Source organism: Eupeodes corollae, chromosome 1 (assembly GCF_945859685.1).
Source record: "Eupeodes corollae chromosome 1, idEupCoro1.1, whole genome shotgun sequence".
NCBI classification, from domain to species: domain Eukaryota; kingdom Metazoa; phylum Arthropoda; class Insecta; order Diptera; family Syrphidae; genus Eupeodes; species Eupeodes corollae.
Genome location: NC_079147.1, coordinates 230,299,793 through 230,322,674, shown reverse-complemented (window position 1 = coordinate 230,322,674; position 22,882 = coordinate 230,299,793). Strand labels below are relative to the sequence as shown.

The following is a 22,882-nucleotide window of genomic DNA, read 5'->3' as shown; positions in this document are numbered from 1 at the left end:
GGGGATTACCTCCTTTTTAAGGATTTATTCCTAAATGATTAACAATCCAATATTTAACTTTTAATAATGAATTATTTATAATAACAATTATAGTTATTATAACATTATTAACTTTATTTTTTTATTTACGATTATGCTATACATAAAATTTATTGAAATAATTTTATAATTAATTTATACTTAATTTATACGCGAGGCCATTCACGACCTTTTATTTTACTCATTTTGTATGTGTAAAGCAAAGACGTCAACCAGCTACTTGCGCGAGATATATGAAACTGCTTCGATAAGCTGCAAGAACTGTCGCGAGTCGATACAAATGTGTTTAAACTAGCAATTAATTGCACTTGCAAATACTCGCAAGAAGTTATGAAAGTACTGTCGCGATAGAAATTGCTTGGTAGTTTCCACTTGCAATTCACTGTCGGACAGACTATCGGACATTTATTGCAGAAGTTTTCTTGCAAATGGAAACGCGGCCTTAGACAAATTAAAATGACAAAGTATCACTTTTTGTTTCTTAAATTCCAATCGCATAATCCAGCTTTGAAAGGCTTTAATTTACCATTTTACATGCTGCAAAATTCACCATCCTCCATATCGTCGTAGGGATCTGGATCTGTATCTGTATTTGTATTCCTTTTCTGATATTCTTAAGGAAGAATTTAAAATCATTACACAAATCAAGTCGCCTAGCTTGAGTTTAAATTATATTTTCACAACCGAATTCCAACAAAGATAAATATATGAATACCAAAAATCCTTGAGACTAAGACGCGAATTCCTTTTCGCAAAATTCAAAGCAAAGGATATGAGGCTTATAGGATTGAAGTGGAGTATCTTCTACCCCTTCTGGCACTCGCACTCGCGCCAGTCACCAATAACAACGACAAAATTAGTTTCTCCTTCTTCCTTCTTAATTTCACTTTCTAAGAAATTTGTTTGCCACTTTATCGTTAAAAATGAAAAAGAGAATGAATAAAAAAAAGAAGAAGAAAGAATAAATTCCTTTTCGTACTTTTTATCTCGTTACAGCTCAAGGAATACGAATTGAGTGAAGTTTTCAATTTCGTCGAGGACGATCGCCGCTACGAGACGGTGCACACTCAAACGCACCTTGAAACCGAGCACAACCACGTTGAAATGAATAACGAATTGTCGGCGAGTATAGAGCGTGAACGCCAAAGTGAAGTGGGAACTACTATTCCCGGTTCGGTCACAGAAAGGGATCGGGTACGTTCCAGGTTGCTGGCAAAAATGAATCCAATGTAAGTATAAGTACCTGACTATCTTTTGTCACACGCCATACCCAATACCCATTACCCATGCCCATTCCGAGACACGATAAACTGTTTTAGGAATGCCTTCAATAAATAGGCCGAGAATTTGCCATAGGCAAAGGTAAGGTACCTTACCAACGATGACGACGTCTTTCTAGGTAGGTATGACAATTAGCAATAAAGCTAAATGCTTTTGCTTTTAAGGTGTTGTGCTTTTGTGTCTGGGAAGGTATTTCTATTTCAACAAAAATGTGGAGAATTTTTAAAAATTACCTTGCAATCTTTTCGTATGCCACAACATAGGAATTCTGATGATTCCACTTTTCTACAAAGATGCTCAGATCATGTACTCATTTTAACAGGGTGACACTTTAGGATGTGTCAATGACCTTCAACGTTGAAGCAACAGAAACTTTAAATTGTATCTTTTAGCTTTAGGATACATTTAAGTATTCATACCTTTTATTAGACTTTTGTTTTTGTGATACAGGTACCTGAAGCTTATTTTTAAACAAAATATCTTTAAGCTTAAAATCTTTAAATAAAATGAAAAATCCAAACACTTTTTTCTTTCAAATTTTGTATTTAGCAGTTCTAACGTTATTAATGATCTTTCATCAAGTTAGGTCACTGTTCGTGACCTAATAATTGAATAGCTAATTTGAGAAAGCACTTTTCATGACAATTTCTTGCAAGAGGCAATACCCGTGAAAAAAAACTTTAGGTGGCACAGGCAGGTCTTAAGGCCAAGACCTTTGGCATGACAGTCACTGTTCCAAGAAACAGTCACGCCACGGGTACTACGAGCTGATATATTGTCTTTAAAAAAAGTTGATTGGCAGGTGAGGCCATCAAAAGTGCAGACAGAATTTTTAAAAGAAAGTATTGACCGTTTTTTAAACGTAAATAAAACACATAACGAATACTTTTTTTCATGATATTTCTGTTTTATTATAAAGTTTTTTTACGTTGGAATCATTCGTGAAACACTATTGGTTTGGTTGAAACACAAACACGCTTCAGCTTCGTCTTCGTCTGCGTTACGATGGGCCTGCTTCGAGGTTGCTTTGAATGACAGTTCTAAAATGACACTTCTGTCATTAGCAGTTGTTATTTTTTTCAAAAGTTTGTTTTGTTTTTTCGGGCGGTAAAAATATGAATTTTGAAATCGAAAAAAAAAATTATCGCGGAAGTAGCGTACACAGCCTACCGTGGGTATGTTCAGCTCATGGAGCAAGAAGAAGCACAGACTAAGAGACGGTGAGTCTGGGAGCTCAATCTATGAGGAGTTCTTCGGAAATCATTTTCTGTTCTACAAAAATAAAACGTTTTCAAGAAAAATTGTATACTTATTCTATCAATAACTTACTTCTTAACTTTTTCTGGTAACCAATGGGAATCCCTCCAGAAGCAAAATTTTGTTTGTTGACTTTTTTCAAAGCTGTTAGACAAAGCATATCTTTAGCAAACCTGAAATAGTGATTCCGTTTAGATTTCGTAATATTATGTTCTTTTCCTAACATCATTGTGATAGCATGCATTGAAATCCTATGACTGAACTCGTAAACGTCTGGGCGCAGCCGAAGCTAAAGCGTGTTTCTGTTTCAGCTATACATCATTTAAATGACCAGCATTCGAATTGTTGCAAACATCGTTTCTCTTGAGGTAAATTTCGACCACTTTTTGAAACAGATTGGGCGGTATCTCTGCCAATAACTTAACAAATGTTGTTTGTTAAATGCTCAAGAGTTAAAGGTTTATCGCATGATCTTGGTGGCCAGTTGATTTCCCACGACGATTGATTACCGGGCCAGGAAATGTCACTTGCAATAAATCCATATTCGCTCGAGTTGTGTGGCATTTGGCATCGTCTTTTTGAAACCACATATTCTCTAAGTCGTATTTTTTAATAGTAGGCAACAACAGGCGGTTATCATATGACCCTAACGCTCCGAATTGACGGTGACAGTCCTTCCATCGTCGTTTTCGAAAAGATTTTCTTTAACGCTGGCAAAACAAACCACTGGGTACGCTTTTCCATTTATCCTTTTCAATAGGTCACTTTAAGAGTAGATGAAAAATAGCATTTGTCGAGCCTGTCAAAAAAAAGGCTTTCCTCTACAAGGTTCCTTTCTTTCCAAGGTCATGAAAACGCTGATTAATTTTCAGCTTAAGAAATATCGTGAAGAACGAAAGCTTTTTAATGACTGGCAGTATTGGCTGAATCACAAAACCGCCTTCGCCTCACATTTACGAGTTTAGCCATATGAATTCAATGCATGCTATCACAATGGAGCTTCGACCTCACGTTTCGTTTGACAATCGTAATTAAAGAACGTAATGTAACGTAATGTGACCCCAAATGGAAGCTCTAGTACACTGGGGATCTCATCGTTTATCTCACCAAAAGTTGGAAAAAATCTCTACATCGTTTTGGAGAAAGTAATATCAGTGCACTTGATATTTCTAAGGGATTTGATAGAGTTTGGATCAAGTTCTCTTATAGAAAATACGTGCTTTTGGTATTGGTGAATCTCTTCTTTGTTGGGTAAGAAATTACATTTCGGACCGTTCAATTCAAGTAGAATTGGACGGGTTCAAATCTGATATTCACAAAATAAACGCTGGTGTACTACAGGGCTCCGTTTTGTCTGCGACGCTCTTCCTTATTTTTATAAATAATCTTTTGTCTAAAACTTGTAACCCACTAAATTGCTTCGTTTATGGCAGTACCCTCAGCTTTTCATATTCGTTTGCAAATTTTCATCCTTGTTCTTCGAATGTGGACTAACAACAGAAGCTTTATGATAAGCTCATTAAATTCTGATCTTGGACAGCATTGTCTAATGGAGAATATAAAATCGTGTAGAACGTAATTCCTCGAAAACTGAATGGTCTCTCCTGTTTCAAAAGCGTAACCCTAAACCATCCCTCTATACATGGGTGGTACATGCATCGAAGAGACTGAACAGCTTTCAGTGTAAGGTACGTGCATTACAAACCACTTATTGTGGAATGATCACATATTTTACATCGCCAAAAATGCTGCTTGGTGTTTAGGTTTTCTTGTAAGATACAAGAAGTTTTTTAACCCTTCTGATATGGCTATAATCTTTAAAGTCTATATTCGTCCGAAACTTGAGTACAACTTCCATATCTGGGCAGGTGCTCCTATTACCCATTTGAGTCTATTGGACAAAAATAAAAAAAAAGAGCTAAACATGATAGGTGACCGTTGCCTAACTGAAATTTTTGTATCTCTCGAGCTTCGTCGTAAGGTTTCTTGCCTGTCATTATTTTCTCGCTACTTTAATAAACAATGCTCTAAAGAAATAGCCAGTTGCATATCTCTCCTCAAAGAACTCAACTGTAATACCAGTTCTTCTAGGCATGTTTATCAGTTTACTCTTGAGTAGAATTTCAAACGTACTGTTAAGTACAGAAATTCTTTCCTTAGTCGCACTACACGAATGTTGAATGCTTTACCAAACTCAATGCTTCCCACTTATTGCAATGTGAAGACATTCAAAACCAATGTGCATCGGTATCTCCTTTCTAATGGTATTCTATCTTCCTAATTGCTCGCATTGTGTTTAATCATTATAAGGGTATTCACATCCCCTTGAGTTCTCGCATAATATAAACAAGTAAGGTTCATCACACCATCGGACATAAGACCGCTCCAAACATTGGCTTAAGTGATTAATTGACCTCAAATATCTTACGAAGAAAGGAATGGCCTAAAGACAGAGTATGGCCTAAATATTCCAGTTCTTTTTTAGCAAAAGTACATTTCTGCTGATTGCACCGAAACCTATTACTTTGAAGACGGCCAAACACCTCCTTCAAATCTGCAAATGCTCCATGTCATCCTTACCCGAAACAACGATGTCATCCAGATATACTGCTACAGGAAGTTCAGCAAACAATTGCTCCAATTGTGCTGCTTATACCAAATAGTAGACGTTGATATTGGTACAATCCAAAAGGTGTATTGATCACAGCCATCTCCTTCAACTCATCATCCAACTCGATTTGAAGATAAGCATCCGAGAGATCTATCTTTGTAAACATTTTCCCTCCACGAATAGTATGAAAAATGTCACAAATACGTGGTATAGGATGTCGATTAGCAATAAGCTGCGGATTCACACTAGACTTAAAGTCTCCACGGATTCTAATGCCACCATTTGCTTTCTGTACAATTACCACGGGAGCTGCCCACTTCGTACGATGTATCTGTTTCAGAATCAGATCCACCTCTTTTTTCGTGTCCTCTACAAGTGCATACGGAATCGCCCTATGTCGAACGAAGTGCAAGGTGGGCTTTATACTGTTTGCACCCCAATCCTGTTGAAAACAAATCAGCATGTGCCTTACACAGTGCTTGAATGTTGTTGAGCAATGAGTCACTTGAGTTGATTGATGAAATGGAATGTTGAATAGTGAGGTTAAATGCCCTACACCAGTCCATTTCTAGAATGTTGGCACCACCACTGTCCACGACTAGTAAATTGACTTTATGGGCTTCTTCCTTATACGAAACATCTACTTTCAGTTCTCCTCTAATAGAAAGCGGTGATCCACCATATGCCTGCAAGGCCTTGTAGAACATTTGGGTTGACTCAGTTGCTTATAACCCTCATGCCCTACTAACAAGCACGATGCTCCTGTGTCTACTTGAAATGACATCATCTTACCACTGACTTTTAGCTCCATCACGATGCCCGAGCTTGAACCAAATTGCCGTCAGCGTGCGATTGCACAATTTCGGAAAAATGTAACCTTTCTGCTGAATTACCAGAAGACCTGATTTGCGATTGTGACTTTTGCTGGCGATGAGAGCCTTTTCGATACCGCTGATTCTTACGATTTTTGTTTTTGCAACTCGACTTCTCATTAGTTCCCCCTGCTGCCGTACTCGCTCCTAACTTACAAACTGCTTCAATGTGTCCCACTTTCTTGCATCTACGACAGACTGATTTGTAATGTCGACACTCTATCCTACTGTGAGACTGCGAAGGGGAACGGTAATACCCATGACCGCCACTGGTAGCTGATTAACTTCGACTATGTTAATGTTATCAGTAATTGAGGAAAAAGGTTGTTTTGTGGTCTCAAATGTGTTTGCAATGTCTAGTACATCTTCGAGTGATGGATCTGCTTTCTGGAGTGCCTGCGTGCGAACACTATTCTGAGGCGTATACAACACCAGAATGTCTGGTATCATGTTGTCCCCGTAAGAATTGCCACAGTTTTCACCTGAACACGTGAAAAGACAATTACGAGCCACTCCTCTAAGGTCTGCAACCCAAGATGCATAGGATTGTCCAGGCTTCATTACGGTTTTGTGAAACTGGTAGCGCGCTGCAAGTACATGAATTTTAGATGGGAAGTGTTCACTAAGCTTACCAGTGAGATCTTTGAAACTCTTAGTGGCCACGTCATCTACGCCGTAGAGTTTCTGGAGGATTTCGAAGTTCTCTGCACCAATCCATGATAAGAAAAATGCTCGCTTTTGGTTATCGTCTGTGATTCTACACGCCTCGAAGTTCTGCTCCAATTGCCTGAGGTACGTTTTCCAGTTATCTTCTTTTTTATACGCTGGGAACGGTTGGATAACTGGAGCACTTGATGCGGGAGTTACTTGCGTGTTTTTTGAAAACCATGATTTTTGATCCAACAATATCCTTTCCATCCAATCACGCTGTGATTTAAGGATATTCTTAATTATGTCCTTATCCATAATTGAACCGGTTACTTGGTTTTTATAAACGCTCTGAGTTCCAGATAACAAAGACAACTTTAATGTTAACCTATAATTCTTAATTCATTTGACAATTTGCCGCTCAATTTCCACAATCAAGAGTAAGGGAATTCAATAGAAGGAACATCGTTTTCTTTGATATGATATTTTGTTTTTGTTTTTGATTCTTATTTTATTTTTCTCAACGACTATCTTCAATCGAATATAGATTCGAGACATGTATACCTGTCGTTTAACTGTTATTGGTTCGGATCAAATGAACTTAAGTGTCGTCTTCAGAACTCGTCAAAAGAGATACGCGACAAAAGAGGCAGATAAGAAAACATGCAATCAGAAAATTGATTGAGCGGACAAATTTTCAATGTACGAGTAAACGATTATTTTTTAAATTGAAAAAATTAATGAAAATGTAAAAAACGTAAATGATATTTTAGGTGTTTGGCTTTAAAACATCATCACATTTCATTTTCCAATCGATTATTCTAACTTTCTTGGAACAATGAATGGATAAAGAGTAAAATTTCAATAAATTCAATTAGGACTTGTTTGAAAAATTGTTGATGTTACAGAAATCAATTACGTGAGTAGATTAGGCACGAATATCCATTACCTTAAATGTTTAAATTGTTGAGACTGTTCGGAATAAGACGTACATAGATTCCTATGTATGCATTGCACATCATAAAAGCTTAAACAAAGTACAAATGCAAATGGAACATAGAAGGCATACACTTCATGTCACATTAAAGACAAGCTTTTTTCAATTTTTATTTGAAGATATTTCTCAAGCCCTTGAATTTTTTGGAAAAACCCAAAGCTGGAATGAATAAGGTATGTATTAAGTTTCTATGGCAAACAAACATTTTTAGATTAAGTTGACAAATACAAGTTTTATGATGCTTTTCCGAAGAAGGTCATAAAAAGTACCGGTTGTTTTGAGTCACATGTATAGGAACAAGATGTAAATTTACCTGGGCCCAGGATCGTTTTATGGCATCATTGATCTCTTCGGTTTTTTTGGTATTGTCGTCCTCCTTTGTAGGCCTTTCTTGAAAGCCATCCCCACACGTTTTTCATGATGGTAAGGTCAGGAGAATATGTGGGCCATGATATTAAGTTCACATTTTGTCCCTGAATCCAGGCTTTTGTTGTGCGTGCGGTGTGTATTGGTGCATTATCTTGTTGAAAAGTCCATCGTTGTCTACCAAATAATTCAGAAAACTGCGGATAAGCTCGTTCCAGAATCGATTTGTAAGTGATTAATGTCATTTTAGAGCTTTGAAAATCCAGCTTCACGGTCTCGTAATAGGTTAATATTCCCCATACCATTAAACCGCCTCCATTGCAGTGCCGTTTTCAAGATAGATTTTTTCCTTTTTGAAATCATGGAAATAGCAGCTATATCCATCAGGTCCGTCTAAATAATTAGTTTTTCATCGGAAAAATGACGGTATACCAAGCTCGATTCTACCTAATGTAAAATTAAGGCATTAACTATTGTGTCTTTGCTGTTTTTTTCACTTGTTGGTGTAGTAATAGTCTGCTTTCTGTATCAAACGAGAAACAGTCGATCTAATAATATTTACCAAAACTTTTGTCTATGGTTTTACTAATGGAAAGCCTTGATGTTAAATTCAACATCAAAAAGGCAAACCTTCTGATCGGAGGCGACGCAAATGCTCGGCATACCCTTTGGGGAAGTTCTGTGATCAATGAACGAGGTGGGTCACTTTTTGATTTTATTATTGAAAATAATATGACCATTTGTAAAAGAGGCAATACTCCCACTTTCGTCTTTCCGAGCTCGGAAAATTATGATGGATGGGAGGATGTGCTTGATGTTACTTTAGCAAACAACCGTAATTTATTAGTGGAGAATAGGAGAGTTTCCCCTTTGAATTCGTTTTCGGATCACAAGTGGATTCTTTTCCAAATTAATTTCGAGTCGAAAAACCCTCCGCCTTACCGAAATCCCAAAAGAACTGACTGGACGAAATTTAGTCAAATTGCGAATTCAAAACTAAGCAACTTACCGAATCTCACTGAATCGATAGGAGACCTTGAATCAAAGGTGAAAACCTTTGAAACTTCTATAAGTTAAGCTTTTACAGTCTCTTGCCCAGTTAAATATAGCCGTAAAACCCTTCCTTCGTGGTGGAATGAAGAACTGTCTAGTCTTAGGAAAATGACGAGCATAATTTTTAATATCTGCCACAAACATATGTTTTACCAACCGTATAAAGACTCTCTTAAAATTTACAAGCAAGCCCTGTCATCAGTTAAAAGACAAGGCTGGAGAGAATACTGTCAATCAATCGAAGACATAAAGTTTTATCGAAAGAACATTGTAATCCTTCATTTCTAAAAAAAGCCTGGTGGAACCTGGACAGCCTCTCCACCCGAATCTCTTGAACTACTGATGAAGACGCGCTTTCCGGGTTGCGAGAGTGATAACCCCGAATTACTTGAAACCGCAGAGCTAAACGTAGCTCATGTGGAGCAAGTCAATTCCATTATAACCAGAGAAAATATTTTGTGGGCCATCAATACTTTTTCACCATATAAATCCCCAGGCATGGATGGCATACTGCCAGTTATGCTTCAAAAGTTGCATTATGTGGCAGCTCCATGGCTGGAACAAATTTTCAAAGGATGTCTCCTTCTCAAAGATGTGCCCATGTCGTGGAGACAGGTCAACCACCCCAGGGTGGTGTCCTTTCGCCTCTTCTATGGCTTCTGGTCATGGATACAATTCTCGTTAAATTTGAGAGATGTGGAGTGAAGGCGGTAGCCTATGCGGATGATTTGGTGCTATTGATGTCAAGAAACTAAACCTCTGTGATTAGTGAAATCACGGAGTCAGCTTTTAAGAAAGTAAGCAGCTGGGCACGAGTTGTGGATTAGGAGTTAATCAAAGTAAAACTGAACTGTTGCTCTTAACCACCAAACTAAAGTACCGCCCTTCACGCTACCTCGACTCAACGGTCAAATCCTATCATTGTCTTCCAGTGCAAAATATTTGGGAGTTATACTCGACCCTAAACTAAACTGGAAGCTAAATATTGAAGTACGGGTTAAGAAGGCCTGTGTTGCCTTCTACGCCTGCAGCAAAACTTTCGGAAAAAAGTGGGGACTTCAGTCGAAGATGATTTTGTGGACGTACACAGCCGTAGTACGTCCAATCTCAACATATTGTTTTATTGTGTGGTGGCCTGCTCTTAGCAAAGCCTATAATATTGATTAGCTAAAGATGGTTCAGAGAACAGCTTTCGTGGGCACCACAGGGGCCATTCGTACTTGCCCAACGGGCGCCTTAAAACGTTATTTTGGATCTTCTACCAATCGACCTTTTTATTAAATACATAGTTTCCTGCAGCGCTATTAGGCTGAAGGAATCAAACAGCTGGTTGTCAAAACCTTATGGTCACAGCAACACTACGAAATTGATTCCCTCAGATATTATCTCGGTAGACACTGACTACTGCACTCCTACTTTGAGCCTTAGTAAGGGTTTTAAGGTTATTTTCCCATCGAGAGAAGATTGGAAGGATGACATCGTGTCGATAGGTTTCGAAACAACCATCTTCACTGACGGCTCAAAGATGGAGCGCGGAGTTGGTTCTGGGATCTTTTTTGAGTCCCTATAAATGTAGCCAAATCCTTTAGGCTTCCTGACTTTGCTAGCGTTTTTCAGGCTGAACTGCTGGCAATAAGGGAGGCATGTAAGATACTTAAACAAAACCCCAAACCAAAACCGAAATGTGGCTATCTTTACAGACAGACAGGTAGCTGTCAAAGCCATTATCTCGGCCACATCTTCATCTAAATTGGTCCAGCAATGTCACGATGAGCTTGCGAGCCTGAATATTAACCTCGGTGTCATCCTGATCTGGGTTCCGGGCCATAGTGTTATCGTGGGAAATTAACGGGCTGACGAGCTAGCCAGGTAAGGAACGGCCCTTCATAGCTCACTTGAGGGAAATGGTTAACTTTCCTCTTGGTGCTATGAAGGGTAAAATCTTTTCTATCTACCAAACTGAATCAAACTAAAGGTGAAGCAATTTGACCAACTGCATTATATCTAGGAAGATATGGCCCACCTATATTAAAACCCGAACAAACGATCTTCTATACAGGCCAAGGCAAGACATAGCCAGGATTGTTGTGGTTTGAAACGCACATTGGCCTATAGGAGTTCATGCAGAGAAGTTGGGTATCTCTTACAACACCTTTTGCCGTAGCTGTAGTGACCAAAGAGAAAGTGAAACCATAATCCATTTCCTCTTCAAATGTCCTGCTTTGGTAAACACCAGAATGAAATGCTTTGGAAAAGCATTCTTTCAAGAACTTGATGAGCTATCTGAGACAAAGATTAGAGACCTAATCTTTTTTTTCAATGCCACAAAATGGCTCTAACATAATCGCTATGAAGCTTCTCTATAAATCTTTCCCTTTCAATCAAAGGTCAAACGAGTTTTTAGTATCAAAACGGACAGTGGTTCGGTTTGTATGGGAGAGCGGAAAAAAGTCTGTTTTCTGTTGAAAAATACTTTTAAATCATACGCTCGGGTTATATAAGAGTACTTAAACATAAAATTTAAAAGGATAAATATAACTTCTTTTTTCCGCTCTCGCACCACTGTCGCGCACTACAGCGCTAATTGGATCTCAGGCTAGGTTGCCTTGAGATCGCCATTTCTGACTACGAGACCTACCTGATACTTTCCTGCCTATTTTTAGTATCTCAAATTAACGTTACCTACACATCTTAATAAATCTCAGCATACGAGTTCCAATGGTCGATAAGGTTTTCTTGCTGGCAGTAAAATTACACTTCTTAAAAATTATTGTAAGTATCAAGAAAGGTTTTTGATAATATAATACTTTCTAAAATTCGAAAAAACAGGTATAAAAAGCTTTTTGAGGCTTCTAATTTTTTACATTCATATTATTTTATGGACTATTCAAAAAGTTTTTATAAGTTGTAAGAGTTTACCTGTCTTACAAAAATCTGAAATAAACCTTAAACCATTTATGCTAAAACTTTTACTTTTACGCTTTCCGAAAGAACTCTCCCTTTCGTATTTGGATACAGTTATCAGTTCACATTTGTTCTGAAATCCTGGATATTGGAATTACTGGAAAAGAAAGTATATGGCAAGAGATTCCACATTCGCGAGGTACGGCTAAAGATTCTTCACGATTTTTGATTTCATATTTAACAATTCTGTCCAGGTCAGAATTTAAAGAGTTTCAATACTTTGCCATTCAAGATTCACATCCGAAGAGCAGGGTTGTGAATTTAAAAAGGTTTGAACGAGGAGATTATTAATTAAAGTGAGAAAGAGTGTTGGAGGCAGAATAGAACCCTAGTGCACATCAGCATTTATTTTGAGTTTCTTAGACTACTTGTATTGAAAGATCCAATAAGTAATTTCTAACCGAAGATACGTATTTTTGAAAGAGAGTTTGATACCAACAATATTTCAAATGCTTTTGAATTATCAAGTGCTACAATCATACATTGTGAGATCAGATCACCAGTGGACATATTGCTACGAAAGCCGTACTGCCGGTCATTAAGAAGTCTTCAAGATACTTCTTGGCCTGTGAGTAATCAGTGTTCCTATGACTTTGGAAAAAAGGAAAGTAAGTGCGATTGGTCGAAAATTCGACTGGGGAGAAGGATTCGGCTTAATCCCTGCCAAACTCGTCCGTTTGTGCATGATGACCATATACAATTCGCTATTCTGATAATGGGTTTCGTCTACCAACGATGGGCTAAGAAACCAATTGAGTAAAGCAAAGCTCTCTTTCGCGAGATTACATCCCCGTCCTGCTATACAGTGCAAACGCATGGACTATGACAAAAGACTTTTCGAGAAAAAAGTTTTTCGTGTGATCTTCGGTCCCGTACTCTTAGAAGGCGATTGGAGGAAAAGATGTAACGAACGTTCTGTATGGGCTGCACAGCGAAGTAGATTTAACTAAAGTGTAAAAGTCCAACGACTAAGATGGCTGGGTTACGTAGAGCGCATGAAAACCAATAAACCTGCCCGGAAAGTCTTCGAATCCAGACCTACATTACAGTGCAGTAAATGAAGGCCACGGATTAGGAGTACAAAGTGACCTCACTAACTTGGAGCGCGAAACTGGAGACACTTAGCTAGGAACCGAGCTAGAAGGAGAAGTTTGTTGGGTGAGGGCCTATTTCACGCAGGACTGTAGCGCCACCTTAAGTACGTAACTAAATGTCGTTTTAAATCCACTTTCCATCATGTCTGGGATAGCCTAAGTTCAATACAAAAATGTCAGAAAATAAATCTTCAATCTAAAAACTATAACAAAAAATAGGCTGATAACTTCCCATCCCGTCTGTCGATTTGTCTTGCTTAAAAGTTTGTCTATATGTCCTCGTATCAATTTTTACCAAATTTGCGTACTATTTTTTGTAGATTTTATTTTTTATGAAAAAACGGACTGTTGGATTTTTATATAAAAATAACTGAATATCGAAAACAATATTTTCTGTGAAATAAAATAAGTTTGAAGACAACATTTTTAATTTTTGGAAAGCTATTTGAGTCGAAAGTAAACTTTTACCAAGTTTTCGTATTGTTTTTTTAAAGTTTTATATTTTGTAAAAAATTTGTCAATTCGATTTTTTTTTTAAATTTTATCGAATGTTGAAAATAATATTTCTTATAAGATGAAATGAGTTTGAAGCCCATATTTTAAATTTTTGAAACGATATTTGAGTCGAAAATCAATTTTTACCAACTTTTATACATTTTTCTATGTTTTTATTTTTTGTAAAAAAACTATCAATTTGATTTTTCTCAAAATGTGTCCTAATGTTGAAAACAATATTTCTTATCAGTAAAAATAAGTAAGAAGCTATTATCTCAAAATGTTGATAAGATATTTGAGTCGAAAATCTATTTTTACCAACTTTTAATATTTTTTTTAAGGTTTTTATTTTTTGTAAAAAACTGTCAATTCGATTTTTCTCAAAACTTTTCAAAATGTTGAAAAGAATAGTTTTCATAAGATAAAATAAGTTTAAAGCTTAAATTTCAAGGTTTTGAAAAGATATTTGAATCGATATGCAATTTTTACCAACTTTGCGTAATGTTTTTTTTAGATTTTTATTTTTTATAAAAAAAAACTGTCAATTCGATTTTTCTCAACATTTTATCAGATGTCAAAATCACTATTCTTCGTTGCACAAAATTGTTTTGGAGATTAAATCATATTTTAGTCGTAAAATTTTTTAGGTGACAAATTTTTTTTTCAGTTTTTTTTGATTTATGAAAAACCGTTACATGGCTTTTTTCAAAAAATATACTTCTTTGATATCACGTTACAATATATGATATAAAATTTAATTCAAGTCTTTAGGGTTTTTGGTTCGTAAGATATTTAGGGTTAACCAAAATGTTCACCTTTTTTTCAAACTGCTATGGTAAAAATACCATCCACGCAATTTTCTTGAGAGCCCTTTCTGCATCTTTCTGCCTTATTATCTGTATAACAAAATTTATTTGAAGTCGATATCTCTTCTGGTTCTTGAGCTATGGAGAACGAAAAACAAACGTCGCGAACGTACGGACGTACAAACGTAAATACACACGCACGCACAGACATCGTTCTTAAAATCTTTTATTTCGACTCTAGGGACCTTGAAAAGTCGAAAAATTGCCAAAATTTTCAATTTGACTAATCGGACCCATTACAATAACTTCTTATGGGAGGTTAAAAATCTGGTACTCCTTCGTGTACTTTGATAAATTATTTGAATACAAACCATTTATCTTTGATTACTATTGTTTTATTTTAGTTGGGATGAATTTTTGTTTCCAGTATGAGTTGACATTCGGCATGGTTTATCAGCAGGCTTAGCTTATCCTCAGACCGCTCATAACTTGAGAATGAAATCTTAAAATTAACCTTTTTTGAAAGGAATCGTTTGTGCATACTTTGCATCTTCAAGGATTGATGCACTTGATTTTGAACAAAACTCAAAACAAACAAACCTTACGACCTATAAACATGAAATGTCAAAAATTCAGAAGTCACGGACTTATCAAATTACTAAAGGATTAAGTAAAAGAGTATTTTCTTTTCAAACAAAAAACTTCAAGGTCGAACCGAAGGTTCTGTATTGATACAAAATGTAATTAGGCTGTAATATTGTTTTCCAAATTTCAAATATTGTTGAAGATTATATTTTTCTTTACTGAAGTTAACTTAATTTCATTTATGTTGAATTTTAAAGAAAAAATCCTTTTCATTTTACTAAAAAAGAAATAAAATAAAAGTTCTATACAATAAACCATACCTATAGATTTATAATTTCAATAAATGGGTTTACCAGTTGCGGACCAATAATGTTTTCGGTATTATAAATCCTAAGGGGCAGATCCGTTAAAAGTAGTTACGAATTCACGCGCCTTAACGAAAACAGTGTGTTTTACAGGGTGTCGTAGTTTTTTTTAAATTATTTTGCTAATTTTGACAATATTTAAAACAAAACAGTTTTGGCTGACGTAAGTCAACTTCAACCCTTTTAACTTATGAATAGATTATTTTATTAGTTTATTATTGTTCTTACCTTTGGTTAAGGTAGGAAGTTGCGCTGTGTCATACAAAACGATTGTGGAATGAAGAAACGGTTATTGAATTTCGTTTAGTGAACTACAATATTACTACTTCCTCCATCATAGAGAGTTCACTATGGTTGCTTTTCTTGCCATCGAAGGCGCTTTAAGCAACGTGACGGATCTGCAATCAGAGCTGAACTCACATCTCCAAACGTAGAAGGTTCGCTCGGGGAGTTAATTAATTTAATGCTGACTACCAGAAATCAGAATAACTAACTCAAAACTGGGCAACTCTTCTGCTAGATGATTCGTTAGTAGAAGGACACCACAAGGTGTTGTTTTATACCCATTAATCTAGAACCTAGTGGTAAATGAAATCCTAACTGGTCTGGATCCAGAGTGAGTGCCTATGCGGATGACGTTGCTTTAGCGATTTCACATAAGCATCTTAACACCGTAAAAGAACTTTTACAAAATGCTTTAGACAAACTAATACTTTGGGCCGATCGATGTGGACTGGGTGTTTACCCACACAAAAACTGAATTAGTAATATTTTCGAGGAAATACAAAATTCCCTTGTTTACCCTCCCTATATCGAAGGAATACAACTAAAGTTCTCAGTGACGTTAAGTACCTGGGTCTTATTTAGACAAAAAACTAAATTGGGAACGTAACATCCAAGGAAGAGTCAAAAACGCTAATGTAGCTCTCTTTTCTTGCAAAAAAGCTTTTTGTAATAAATGGGGCTTACAACGCCAAATCTTACATTGGCTATACACATCGGTATCAGACCGATTTTAATGTACGGTGTGGCTGTATGGTAGACTGCTTTAGAAGAAGCTATAAACCGCGACAATCTAAATAAAGTTCAACGTTCAGCTTGCCTATGTATAAGCTGAACGTTTCGCACGACCTCATCTGTGGCACTGGACATCCTATTCTACCTAATACCTATTGATATATTTAGCAAACAAATAGCTTCAAGTTCTGCTATTCGCCTCAAAGCTTCGTAGCAGTCGATTAACAACAACATTGGCCACTCCGTAATTCATAAGTATTTAGAATCAATTCCAAAGCACATCCCCAACTGCAATTTGATAGAAACTCCCAGATTTCTATACATTCCAAATCTTTCTGAGAGGAAAAGCCATTCCTGGAAGACGAGTCAAACCACTTTTATACAGACGGATCAACAAAAAAAAGAAGGGGTTGGTGGAGGTGTGTACTCTAAACTACTATCTCATTCCGCCTTCCCAATGATTGTAGCGCGTTCCAGGCAAAATTTTTGGCGATAAAAGAAGTCTTGTCCTAGCTTATAGAAATTGTGATATCAACATCTGATATCTGTATTTTCTAGATAGGCAGACTTCTATCAAATCTGTCGATCATCTTTAATGGAGATGGCACAACAGTTAAATATTCACCTTTGCTGGATGCCGGGGCATACAAACATTCCAGGAAACAGTAAGGCAAATAAAGTCGCCAAGAATTGTTGGCTAGCCAAAATGTACACCTTTTATAAATGCTGTTTTGTTGACTTTCTTTTCTGTATGTTTTGATGTTATTATCTTGAAATCAAAATTCACGAAAGTCACTGTCTCTTCTTATTCCTGAAATATAGAGGACGAGAAAAAGGTAAAACTAAAACTATCGAAACTTGACCCGTCAAATAAAATAGTTTTTGTTAACCAATAAAATAAGGCCAATTGAAAAAAACATTATTTTTCTAGATTTTGCTCCTTGATTTACCAACAAATCGATCCGGGACTGTTACTTGCAGAAGAACAAGGAGTAAAAAAAAAGATATGTATGCACAAATCTTCCTCCGGGCGTTTGTTGGCGACAACGACAACGACAACCCAGCTTGTCCTGATTTGTTAGTCCTTTGTGCTGTTTCTTCTTTTCGGATTCATTCATTATTCATTTCATTCGACTGGTTTCAAAAAAACAAAATAAAAGAAAAATGTTTTTCCTTTCAATTTTATTTTTTAAACTTTGCTGCTTTTTTTAATTCTTTTTATTTTCCTAGAATAAACTTGTATTATTGTGTTACTGACTTTTATTAATAGTTACCGAAGGATCCTTTTCTTTTAGGAGAATATTGTTGGAAAGGAAAATATCCTTTTTTTTATTTTTATTTTTTATTTGTATAAAGGGAATCAAAACAATTTAGTATTGAGGACAGATGAAGAGACGAAAATAAAAAGAATGATGTATTTAAATGAAATTGTGAGTTTTTATTGTGGAAGCATTTATTTTCTTTCTTAACCATTGTTTGTCTATTTGAAAGGATATTTAAGACGCGACAATAATTTTATTTTCTGTGGCTTTTAATTATTAAAAGAATACTGTAATGGAAAAAAATACGAATGTTTGGGTAAAAATAAAGAACGACAAGGTTGGAAAGAATATTGTGTTGGTTTTAGGGAAAGGCTTTTAAGTTTCAAGATATTCATGACAATACATTCTTTTCATAAGTCTTATGTTTGTTAAATTCCCATTGGGAGTTGTTGTAAATGGTCCGATTGTCGAATTAAACATTTTGACATTCCTTGGCCTTTGAAGATTCATAGAGTCTAATTCCACTGAGAGATGTCTGCGTATTAGTTTACAGTAGAGGTACTAACATCAAGATGTGCAGAAATTACTCTCCCAAAAATGTATTGACTGGTGTTTTTAATTACGTACTACAAAATTTTAAATAACTAAATAATATTTGAGCTAATAAAAATTTTTTTAATTTATAAAACATTTTGACTTACACTTCGTGTCACATAAATATGGACAAGATCTAAATATACCTACTAGAGTGTTTTTAAACATAAAAAAATAGTCTAATTGTTTGGGAGTTTAGTACGAGTAAAAATTTGATAGAATCCAGAAGTATGAGTAGGCCGAATTCGAGCTTACTGGGATATCGGCCAACCATCCGTTTTAAATACAGCGAAATCAGAACAAGAAAATGAGACAAGTTGTATATAACTACCTAAAGGACCAAAAGAGGTAGGTAAGAACCACAAAGGAAGATTCAGGACAGGCGGGCTATAGTTAAAGCTGCTTCAAATTCAAGGATTTCCATTAGGTAGGTAGGTAGGTAGAAATGGCGATCTCAAGGCAACCTAGCCTGAGATCCAATTAGCGCTGTAGTGCGCCGTTTTGATACCAAAAACTCGTTTGACCTTTGATTGAAAGGGAAAGATTTATAGAGAATCTTCATAGCGATTATGTTAGAGCCATTTTGTGGCATTGAGAAAAAAGATTAGGTCTCTAATCTTTGTCTCAGATAGCTCATCAAGTTCTTGAAAGAATGCTTTTCCAAAGCATTTCATTCTGGTGTTTACCAAAGCAGGACATTTGCAGAGGAAATGGATTATGGTTTCACTTTCTCTTTGGTCACTATAGCTACGGCAAAAGGTGTTGTAAGAGATACCCAAATTCTCTGCATGAACTCCTATAGGCCAATGTGCGTTTCAAACCACAACAATCCTGGCTATGTCTTGCCTTGGCCTGTATAGAAGATCGTTTGTTCGGGTTTTAATATAGGTGGGCCATATCTTCCTAGATATAATGCAGTTGGTCAAATTGCTTCACCTTTAGTTTGATTCAGTTTGGTAGATAGAAAAGATTTTACCCTTCATAGCACCAAGAGGAAAGTTAACCATTTCCCTCAAGTGAGCTATGAAGGGCCGTTCCTTACCTGGCTAGCTCGTCAGCCCGTTCATTTCCCACGATAACACTATGGCCCGGAACCCAGATCAGGATGACACCGAGGTTAATATTCAGGCTCGCAAGCTCATCGTGACATTGCTGGACCAATTTAGATGGAGATGTGGCCGAGATAATGGCTTTGACAGCTACCTGTCTGTCTGTAAAGATAGCCACATTTCGGTTTTGGTTTGGGGTTTTGTTTAAGTATCTTACATGCCTCCCTTATTGCCAGCAGTTCAGCCTGAAAAACGCTAGCAAAGTCAGGAAGCCTAAAGGATTTGGCTACATTTATAGGGACTCAAAAAAGATCCCAGAACCAACTCCGCGCTCCATCTTTGAGCCGTCAGTAAAGATGGTTGTGTTGAAACCTATCGACACGATGACATCCTCCCAATCTTCTCTCTATGGGAAAATAACCTTAAAACCCTTACTAAGGCTCAAAATAGGACTGCAGTAGTCAGTGTCTACCGAGATAATATCTGAGGGAATCAATTTCGTAGTGTTGCTGTGACCATAAGGTTTTGACAACCAGCTATTTGATTCCTACAGCGTAATAGCGCTGCAGGAAACTATGTATTTAATAAAAAGGTCGATTGGTAGAAGATCCAAAATAACGTTGGTAGTGCCATGAAAGCTGTTCTCTGAACCTTCTTTATCAATTATCAATATTATAGGCTTTGCTAAGAGCAGGCCACCATATAATCATCTTCGACTGAAGTCTCCACTTTTTTCCGAAAGTTTTGCTGCAGGCGTAGAAGGCAACACAGGCCTTCTTAACCCGTACTTCAATATTTAGTTTCCAGTTTAGTTTAGGGTCGAGTATAACTCCCAAATATTTTGCACTGGAAGACAATGATAGGATTTGACCGTTGAGTCGAGGTAGCGTGAAGGGCGGTACTTTAGTTTTGGTGGTAAAGAGCAACAGTTCAGTTTTACTTTGCTTTTGTATTTCCAACGGGGCTATGCTTATTCATTTTTTCAATATTTTGAAGAAAACTACGAAAGATTTTTGAAATGCGCTAGAAGATCTAAAGGTGTCACTTTTTATTGGCTGTTTTTCGGACACTACTCGATATTAGTCTTTTTCATTTTGCAATAATTCCAAAATAATTTTTAACATATTAAAACTCGTCTTTTTCCTTTTTTTATAGTAACAATTTAACAAACATTGTGCCGAAAAACGACAAGAATGCAATCCTCCAAAGTATCGCATCCAATTACAACTACAACTACAACCGGACCAGTAAACAACAGCAACATAAGAAACGTACCTCTGGTCGTCGGTCGCGGGACTGTCGTGTTGGACATTGGTCCGATTGGAGTACGTGCAGCAAAAGCTGTGGCATCGGTGAGATGCATCGATATCGAAAAATAATCAAACACGGTAAAAGAGGTGGACGGCCGTGCCCGGCGTTGCAAGAGTCAAAATGGTGCGGCTCAGAAAAGGGATGCCATTCGCCTTTGACCTATTTCAACTGGTAAGAATATTAAATTAACTTTTTGTTCCATTTTACATATATTAAGCTTATTAATGCACACAAAGGCAAAGTCCTTAATACTTGTATGAAACAATCTCGTCATCCAGAAATAGTGATGACAATACATTTTAATCAATTGATTTATCGTAACAAAATTTAATTTCTCTAAATAAATCTACTTTTCCATTTTTTCACAGGTCGAACACATGAACGTTAATTTAAATAATTTTAAGGTAAAATTGCAAAACATGTATTTACTATAAATAATAACAAATAAAAGTAATAATAAAACAGCAAAATTCTTATGGTTTGGAAAAATACGCCGCAATATATATAAAATCGAAAGAAAAATAACACAAAATTTGCTTTTAAAAAATAATATAATTCATTCATCGCAACAGAAAATCGTAATAATTTGACAAAAATATAAATTGTTGAAAAATATAATAATTAAGATAGGACTTTTGACAATATATTCTACTCTCAATTCGATTTAGTAGTAATTCAAAATGAAAAAACAAAACAAGCAAAAGTGGTCAAGCCCTAACAACACATTGATTTTGCCACGTCCTTTCTCAGAAAACTACCAAAATTTGTATTACACACAAAACTTAAAAAAAAAACAAAAAAAATAAAAACAACATAAATTATGAAAACAGAATCTATTAAAAAACATAATAAAATAGTTTTAAGCTATTCATATAAGCATAATCATAAAAAGTAATCAATTAAAAAAAAAACATTTATTTCATTTAAAAAACAAAAAAGTAAATAGTTGTAATATTTGTACTGGTTACCGCCCTAAGTAATGATGGAATGACACATATTTTCATAAACAAAAATACCAAAGAACTTAAATTATATAATATTTAGATAAACCTTATTCGAAAAGATGTTCATACATAAAATTAATGCAAAAACAAAAATTAATAATAAAACATTTAAAATAAAAAAAAAATCGTACAAAATAAAAACAAAATATTTATTATTTTCTTGTGTATAAACAGCAAAATCAAATCTTTAGAACAACAACAAATTTAACTAAAATATAGCGTTCAATGCAAGGAAATATTTAATAAAATATGTTTATCAATAATTATTGTAGATAATGTACCTAATGATTTTGATTATTTTAGTTGTTTCAACGTAAAGATATAAAATCTTTGTGAAATAAAAACAAATATATAAATTTAAACAAAAAAAAACAACCACAAAATATAAAATGCATTGTAAAATTGTATTTTATAAACAAAACATCAAGGTAAAATCGAGAAATAAATATATATATAAATTTTTGTATAAAGTATTTGAATGTTGTTTGATTTTTTCTTTAAGGCAACTCCATTTTAGGATTCCTCATCATTTATTTGATAATGAGCAATATTTTATAAAGGTAATCAATTAGAATAACAATATGCGCTTGGGTTACCTATTTCTTACCTGACCCTAAGTCGCTAAATATTGGAAAATAAAAGTGCATTTTTGAGTTCCATTACCCTCATCTGTTATGAACAAAAATCGGGTAAGTCCATGAAATATACAAAAAACAAGGGTTTTCTTTTCCTACTTATACATATGTTGGCTTAATTGAAAGGTTGCCTGGCTTAAAGAGGTGGGTCTGTTTAGTAAATATACCTGGGGCCCTACTCTGAAATGTGTTTCGAAAGCTAATCTGATCCTAATCTGATATTCGATTCGTTTATGAATTCGTACTCTGTAAAATTTTTGAATCGAACAAAACAATCATCTAGTACTTTTTCTATTTATAAAATAGATTTACCGAGTCTTGAAATATTTCTCATGAGAAGTGTCAAAGCAAAAATACAAAAAAAAAATCAAAACAAACACAAACAAGACGAGGAAGTTGAAATTAATTTTTAAAGGGAAAATATAGAGTTCAATAAAAAGTTAATAAAATGCATTCGGTTGCGCTGTGGATGGATGAAAAAAAAAGAGTTGAACGTAGAACAATACGCGATAAATCAAATATTTTTGACGAAAGTTTGTCCCACAAATTGGTTGAAGTGTTTCTAGCGTCCAAGGCG

General features: G+C 35.6%; 1 protein-coding gene across 1 annotated transcript in view; it reads left to right on the top strand.

Annotated features, from left to right (window-relative positions):
- The window catches only part of LOC129939606 (uncharacterized), a 182,742-nt gene extending 160,599 nt beyond the window's left edge, over positions 1-22,143 (top strand). Inside the window, exons 4-6 of the mRNA XM_056047680.1 lie at positions 1,036-1,268; positions 20,511-20,837; positions 21,035-22,143. Of these exons, the coding sequence (XP_055903655.1) occupies positions 1,036-1,268; positions 20,511-20,837; positions 21,035-21,047 (573 nt within the window). The 3' untranslated portion in view covers positions 21,048-22,143. The remainder of the gene's footprint in view (positions 1-1,035; positions 1,269-20,510; positions 20,838-21,034) is intronic.
- The last annotated feature ends 739 nt before the right edge of the window (positions 22,144-22,882 follow it).